Source organism: Solanum stenotomum, chromosome 11 (assembly GCF_019186545.1).
Source record: "Solanum stenotomum isolate F172 chromosome 11, ASM1918654v1, whole genome shotgun sequence".
In the NCBI taxonomy this organism is placed as follows: Eukaryota; Viridiplantae; Streptophyta; class Magnoliopsida; order Solanales; family Solanaceae; genus Solanum; species Solanum stenotomum.
The window spans coordinates 10,946,826-10,954,796 of NC_064292.1; the positions used below are offsets into that span (position 1 = coordinate 10,946,826).

At 34.2% G+C, this 7,971-nt stretch overlaps 1 protein-coding gene across 2 annotated transcripts; it reads left to right on the forward strand.

Annotated features, from left to right (window-relative positions):
* The first annotated feature begins 558 nt into the window (after positions 1 to 558).
* Positions 559 to 7,628, forward strand: LOC125845412 (E3 ubiquitin-protein ligase BIG BROTHER-like). Of its 2 annotated transcripts, none has more exons than XM_049524912.1 (9): positions 559 to 697; positions 1,925 to 2,018; positions 2,093 to 2,257; positions 2,900 to 3,131; positions 4,617 to 4,651; positions 5,112 to 5,156; positions 6,341 to 6,468; positions 7,148 to 7,256; positions 7,344 to 7,628. In XM_049524912.1, the coding sequence occupies exons 3-9, from the start codon at positions 2,117 to 2,119 to the stop codon at positions 7,392 to 7,394; spliced, it is 741 nt and encodes a 246-aa protein (XP_049380869.1). In that variant the 5' UTR covers positions 559 to 697; positions 1,925 to 2,018; positions 2,093 to 2,116; the 3' UTR covers positions 7,395 to 7,628. The 2 variants fall into 2 exon arrangements, with proteins under 2 accessions (XP_049380869.1, XP_049380870.1); XM_049524913.1 differs by having other exon boundaries at positions 2,103 to 2,257.
* Positions 7,629 to 7,971: the final 343 nt, after the last annotated feature.

Here is a 7,971-nt window from a genome sequence, read left to right on the forward strand (position 1 = left end):
TCAACTCAACTTTGTGTTAGAGGAATCTTACGAACTTAATTCATCTCTAAAACACTTTCCACATTTAGACACTGATCTTAACACCTATATGCACAATTAGAAATCACTCGGTACAATCTTGCACGCATACACAGAAAAGTCCATATGTTAGCTTAGAAATTTTCGAAGTGTTACGATTTTTGATTTCCCATCAAATGTCAATATTCATATTGAGGTCCGATTACATCTAGATTTATGTCAAAAAATTCATTAAAAAATAAAACGCTCCTTAATAAAGATGAATAGGTGATCATATATTTAAAGGCAATTTGAAACTTACCACTTCATCACAACTCTCTTGTCAACCCATAATTGATACTCCTATGTTGCATTACTCTCTCATTAATGTCACAAAAAAAACAATTTATGTACTATATTATAATTTACTCATAACTAGCATGTGTTGTATAATGAGAGTACAAATAGAAAAAACATAGCAGTCATTGTACAGTGTGCTTTACAGGTGGTACATTATTCCCTATCCATCTTTATAGAAGTGAGGAGAGAGAGAGAGAAAAGCGAAAAAAAAACTCAATTTGCAACTCTGTCTTCATCTTCTCTCTCTCATGCCATTTTCACACACAAAGGAGAAAAAAAGAAGAAGAGAGAACAACTTTGATGAACTGCATAAGGCATTCAATAAAGCAAACAAACAAATGTCGGTTCTTTAATCCCTTTATTATTATTCTTCCTTTCTTCACCTCCTTATCTTCCATTTTCATTCTGTTTTCATTTTCTCAATCTCAAAAAAATGGTGAGCTAACCTAACAATTTTTCAATCTCAAATTCCGTTGTAATTTCGTTGCAATTGTTCGCTTCCGGACGGAAATCTGCATTCTGCATTCTGCTGGTTTTAATGGAAAAATCAACGAATTGATGATAGGTTTATGGAGAAGTTTGGTTTTTATAAGCAAATGTGGCGTTATTTGCTTCCTATTGTTGTTGCGATCCGTTTGATTGCTGAGAAAATGCTTGAGATTAATCAAACAAAAAATTAAAGGAATTTCGATTTAGTTGAAATTTGGTTTTGCTACTCTCTTTTTTAAAGTATAATGTGCTAATATATGGTGGTAATTTCTGTTGAATTGTGTTGAGATCTGTTGAGGTACTCTTTTGTTCTGAACAAAAAGGAAAACAAAGGGAATTTCTGCATTCTGCCGGGTTTTATGGAAAAATCAACGAATTGATGATAGGTTATGGTGAAGTTTGGTTTTTAGAAGCAAATGTGGCGTTAATTGCCTTCTAATTGTTGTTGTGATCCGTTTTATTGAAAGGAAACGAATAAACCTGAAAGTATAAAATTTCTTGTGCATTTGTTCAGGAATTACTGTTTGATTTAGTTAAAGTTTCTTGCTACAGAGTGGTTAGATTTTATCTCTGAGTTTCTCAAGTAAAATGTGCGAAATCTGGTGTTTAATTTCGTCCACATTGTTGCAATCTATTAATGCTGGAGAGTAAGAGGACAAAGCATAATTTTTTCTTTTGATTCTGTGTGTGTTTTGAAATATCAAGTTATTATTGCTTGATTTATTTGAAGTTGATATGGAGCAGCTTGGTTTTATATCTGATTTTCTTAAGTATAATGTGCCTATATGTTGTTACTTTTAACTCGATTGTTGTTGCAAATTTTGGTTTCTGAGGGAATGCTGGAAAATATAGTACTGTTTTTGAAGAGATGTAAGGGAAGTTACTTGAGTTAGTTCTAATTTTCTGTTTAAAAGAATTAGTTACAATTTCTTGATAATGAAAGTATTTTTTTCTTTGCTTTTCCCATTTGTTAATCTTTGTGCATCAGCAAGGATATAACATACTATGTATTTTTGTCTTATAATTTTCCTTTTTGGCTTGGTTTATAGTAAAGAAACTGATTGTTTTGTTTTAATAGGATTGCCAAATCTGAAGAGGATCCACATTTATTATCTTGGAATCAGAGTTTCATATGCTGATTGTTCATCTCTGTGTCTCCAGAAGAATTAGTGGTAAATATGATTTTCGTTGTCTTGTAGTCGTCATAGCTATTTTAGCTTTAAGAGTTGACACAGCGAATTTGCAGTCTGCTGCAGAATAGTAATTCACCATGAACTGGAATCAGCAAACGGAAATTTATTACACAAATGGTGCTATGCCTTATAATTCAATTGGAAGTTTTATGGATTTCTTTGGAGGTGTTACATATGACCATGTTAATTATATATTTGCCGATCCTCCCTATGCTCAGGTATTCAGTAGTTTCGCAGAAGTTGATCATTTTTTTTCCTATATCCATGTTGTGCCTTCCACTACTTCCATTTTGATCCCATATTCCATCTTCTGTCCTGTTATGCAGGATTGTGCAAACTAACTTGTACAAATGAGGGTGCAATTGGAACAATGATTAGTTTTACACTTGTAGAATTAACTTTGCAACCCTGTACATTTTGAAAATCATGATAGGATAAGCAGATATTACTAACAATGCTCATGAATATGAAAAAAAAAGTCCATGAGAAAGTGGAAGTTTGTTTATCAAGTATGTGCTGTTCTATACGTACATACATTTACTCTAGTAGCGTGCATACTGCATAGAGGAAACTTAGAACCATGCCTTAGTACACATATACAACATGTATCAACTGCATAATTAGCAACTATGCTGCATTTAAAGGACACTAGCTTTCAAATTGCTCTAGCAAACTAAGAAACTCTGCTACAATCTGCTAAGCATATGAAGACCTTAGAGATACCTTTGGATATCACTTAACTGTAACATGTACATTTTCTTGATACATCTTTGGTTTCGTCTATATCAAACTGTCAGTAACATGGAAAGTAGAGCATGTTCTTAAATAACACTGCCATATGACTTCTCTGATTCTTGCAGGAGAGTTTATATCCATCCATCAGCACCAATCCATACAAATTTGGTTATTCTGAAGCAGGTAGTTTCTCGTATTACGATTATGATCATGAATATGTGGTGAATGATCATGTATCTGGAATCGAGGAGCATGATAGACATTTAGAGAACCCTTCAACTGCCACTGTAAATGTAGCTGCAAATGTGCATAGAGAGGAAATTTCAGGCTCCAATTCACTCACTAATTCTGTGGAATGTAAGTTCCCTTTTCAGTATCTTCCTACTGTGGTTGATATGTACAAGTTTTAAAAAAGAAAACCGACAAAGCTAGAATGTTGAAAGCCTGTGTATATGGAAATTTCTTCTACAGTTCCTTTCTTTATTTTTTTTGCCTTGTGTATATATTATATGATAAACTATTGCAAGGAAAATGCATCAGGAATAATTTATTGATCATCTACCATGAGTTGTCTGCATTAGTTAGCACCCTTTTAGTTCATTCCTACTGTAAAGATGTCTCCCTGTGCTCACATTTTATTTACTATTATCTGTCAATTATTTAGCAAACACGATATTAGATAATCACACTGCCATTTGTATACCAGCCTCAGTCGCTTAACACCGTAATTCTAGATCGTAACATCCCCTCTTCATCGCTCCCAAAGTTCTGAGCATTGAGGACAGATATCTACTGTTCTTTTGCATCTCAAGGTTATGGGTGAAATCAAAACACTCACCTTCCAATGGTTATCTTGATGTCTTGAAAGCCATTGAACTATAAGCCTCAACGTTTGGACGAGTGTTCCACAGTGCCCACTCAAAGTGCATTAGTCAACCAACAAAATTTGACTTGGATGGGTTAGGAGAAGGCCATCCAACAAAATGAACAAATCCTTGTCTGATAACTCCTTGAATGATTCATGCTCATCATATGAAATTGGTCCTGTGGTCTGTAGCAGTTGACTCAAATGATTCTCAGAAGGCACTGAGACGTTTTTCTGCTGTTTATTAAAAAAGGACCTCTGCTACAGCATTTCTGAAGACTATCTCTTTTGGTACCAATTCTGTATGGACGCTGAAATAGCTGGTCACAATGCCAAGATTCTAGATTGGACAGATCTTTTATTAAATTGAAGATATGCCTGTAAACACAGGTTATAAGTGTGTGGAGAGTGATAAAATGCATAAAATAGTAGTACATCATACTTTCCTAAGTCAAAGTGGTGCTAAGGTTGCTTTATTACACTTTCTAATTTCACTTCCCCTCTACTTTATGTAGTCTCCAAACACTAATGGTTGCTGCTTCAATGCCAAATATTATTCCAAAAAACTCAATGGCTTTTTCTTCTTTACGATAACTGGTTATGCGTTTCTTTATGTTTTCCATATACCAATTTCTGAAAGTTAATAGTGACAGTTTTCTTTTGTAAGGCAGCCATCTAGAAGCATGTATCCAGCACATTCTTCTATTATGCATTATGTGCTGCAACTATATTGAATTATTGATTATGCATCTGAAATTTGTGATGGGATAAAGTATTAGAGTTAAGAAGGATATACGTCTATCTGAACACAGCAAAAAGTGTTTGGAATATGTTTGTGTTGGACCTTATGCCTTTGAGTATTTGCAGTCTCATTTGTCTCCGTTTTCTGCTACTGTTGCTTGGCCTATTCATAAAAAGCTTCCTAATTTTATTATACATTAAGTTATGGATAAGCATGACCCTTTGCTCTTTTTCAGGTCCCAGGGGTCAAATTAATGCTCGTGACAGTGAGGTATGAAGTTTTATACCAAGTTATATTTCTTTTCTCTTTCATGTCATGGCCTTTAGTCTGGCTGATGTGTAACCACTATAACCTCTATTTTTCTTATTCAAAGTATTTGCATATTACAACAAGAATAAAGCTGTTTTTTGTGTTTGTGTTTGTAAGTAATGATTTAAAGCAGACAAACAATAAAACAGCTTAATAGTTTTAAAACTACTCTTTTGATGAATAAGAAAAAATTGTAATAGTAGTTTACCATTCCCAAAAGAAAAAGGTAAAAATGTAATAGTAACTAGAGGAGTCTTGCATTTTCTCTTCCTGCTAATGTTTTCAAAAATTGCTACTGGCTGCTGAGTAAGAAGGGATCATACTTGTTTCTTTTACAGAGGGTGAAGAAGCTTTTATTGTCCTCTTATGATTAGAACTACTGACTACTAATTTTATTCATCTATGTCGTAAATTAATGCAGGTTGTTTGGCAAGATAGTATCGACCCTGACAACATGACCTATGAGGTTTGATTTGTAAAATTGATGTCATCTCCACTTATTTGACTTGTATTATCATTACCTTGTGCATCATCAGATAGTATCATTATCTCGTAATCCACTTTGAGACACCAAGAATCTCATATCGGAATTCTTTTGGTTACTAAGACAGAGAATTAGTTTTCAAAGCTATGCAGGTTGACATGAAAGAGCCCTGTAAGGTACAGTATATTTTTTGTGGGATCTCTATCACCTCTATCCTTAGAGTGAGATAGGTCTAGATGGAGTGAAATGGATAGGAAGGTTTCATATAACTAATCTCCACTAGCTTGGGATCGAGGCTTAATTGTTGTTGTAGACGTATGTGACATGCATTGCTGACGAGAATGGTGGCTTAGTGTTGAATGAAAGATGGCACTGATACTTCGATACAATTTCTCGGTTCAACTGTGATAGTTTCCGCACTGTTTTCTCTAGGTTGAATTAAACATCCTTATTCATGGGAGGGAATGTCATAGGTCCCTTTTGCAAGCCTTGTCCTGAATGGAAGATTAAGATTCCAGAAAGAATGTCATTTTCAATACTCGTGCATAGAGAAATATTTGGGAGATCCTAGGTAGTAGGAACCTTATGGAATTAGTCAAGGTGCGCACAAGCTGACCACCACATCAAGAGTATAATAAAAAGAATATTTGATTCAAGATGGAGTAGGCAATTAATTGATTCAGAGGATTTTTGAGTTTATTCTTCTATTCTACTTTATCTTTTGAGGCTAAAGAGTATTTTGATGCTCACAACTCCTTATGAAAATTTTCATATTCTATCGTTCTTGTCATTGAACCATTTCCGTATACAATACAGTCATGACTACTATTTAAGCGAATTGATTTACTTTCTTGAAAAATCATACTAGAAATAGTGTAGCTGATGAGTGATGTAACTAACAGACATGCGTTACATACTCTTCAGTGTTCACATTCTTATCTGCAGAAATTCATTGAAGACAACAATGATTTTTTCTTTTAATGATTGTTTCCACTATCCTTGTTTTAGTGATCATAAGTAATGTTTTAATTTGCTTTATTATGGATTATTTGGAGATTTATATTGTAGACTTTTGTTTTATTTTGGATTGTTTGAAGATTTATATTGGAGACTTAGTAAAACTTGCCGCTTTAATTCCCTTAGATAAAATGTGGATTGAATTGCAGGAATTACTTGAGTTGGGGGAGGCTGTTGGAACTCAAAGCAGAGGCCTTTCCCAAGATCAAATCTCCTCGCTTCCAGTTACAAAGTTTAAGTGTGGCTTTTTCTCAAGAAAGAAATCAAGAAAGGAAAGGTAGAACAAACCATTGAGTATCTCTTCCTATAAATAAGGGAAACTAATGAAAAAAATTATGTTTAATTTTCCTCTAGCTGTAAGCCTGTAACGTATTATGATTTTCTTCATTTGCTTCTCATTCTGTGTTGATTGTTATGTTTTCTTCAAGAATGATAGGCTGGTGGGTTGTTTTCCACGTGTGACCAGGTCATACAAATCATTGTTACTTTAGTTGATAATTTTTTGTTAATTTGAGAAACTGGTAGACTTTTTATGTTTCTCATCAACAATCTTCTTCATCTAAATAGTGTATAGGTATCTACTGTTTACCTTTTTAAAAATTCAAGTATAGGTATGTTACCACAGTATTCTATATTACCTATTTCCTTGGGTGGGTATCATGTCCTTTTATGTTTCGCCTGCACATATTCTTTTCTAGACCTCCTTTGAGAGATGTCATCTGGTGCATACTATGGAGTTTAATTTATGTATGTGGCTATGTGTGTTTTATTTGTTTTTCTCCCCACAGGTTATTGATGAAATTCTTTTCTTTTTTTTGTCATTATTATCTATTATAGTACTAATTTCCCAAAAAAAATTGTTAGTCTATCAGGATAATCTTGGTGTAGTACTTTGGGCAAGGTTTTGTATCAAAGCGTTTACACTGAACACGGTGGATTTTCCTTCTTATTTCCAGGTGTGTGATCTGCCAGATGGAGTACAAACGAAAGGATCGGCAGGTCACGCTTCCTTGCAAACATGTCTATCATGCTTGTTGTGGAAGCAGATGGCTAAGTATCAACAAAGTAATCAACTGAACTCTCTCAAAACTATTTTCCTCAATCCATCATTGTATATATACCAGATTGTTGAGTCATTTACTAATGTGTCAGGCTTGCCCAATTTGCTACTCAGAAGTGGTGATCAATACATCAAAGCGGTGAAGCAAATAATAAGCACCGTGGGGGACTGAAATCATATTTTTCTTCTCGGTCAAAGCATTTTCCCTTTCTATTTTCGTTATAGAATCTTATATTTCCTGTTCCTTGTGTTACATTAGAGAAATAGTTTAGTGGTAAATAAGAACATAAAGAAACACCACATTCGACAGTTTATTTTAACGATGGAGCTTTGTACCACGTGTTCTGTTTTACATATTCAGCCTTGATCTCAAAACTGTTACAGAAAGGATCTCTAGTTTTACTTTTTACTGTCCTGAACCTATTGAATGGGGAAAATACAAATAGGTTCTTGTAAGATGTGTTCTGAAAATGACATCTTGTAGTTGTTTATATTCTTGCATTTCATACATCTGTTTAGGTTTTTCAAGGGCTAGTGTAACTGTATTGGAGCATTGGACAAAATCATCTTGTAGGAATTGGATCCTTTTTCACTTGTTTACTCCTCAACTCATGTCATCCATTAATGGTAAGTCGTTCAACGTCTAGCACTCGCCCGTTTTAGTTATTTACGAAAGATGGTGTCCTTGTATACATTTTTATGGGAAAGGGGATCTTTTGG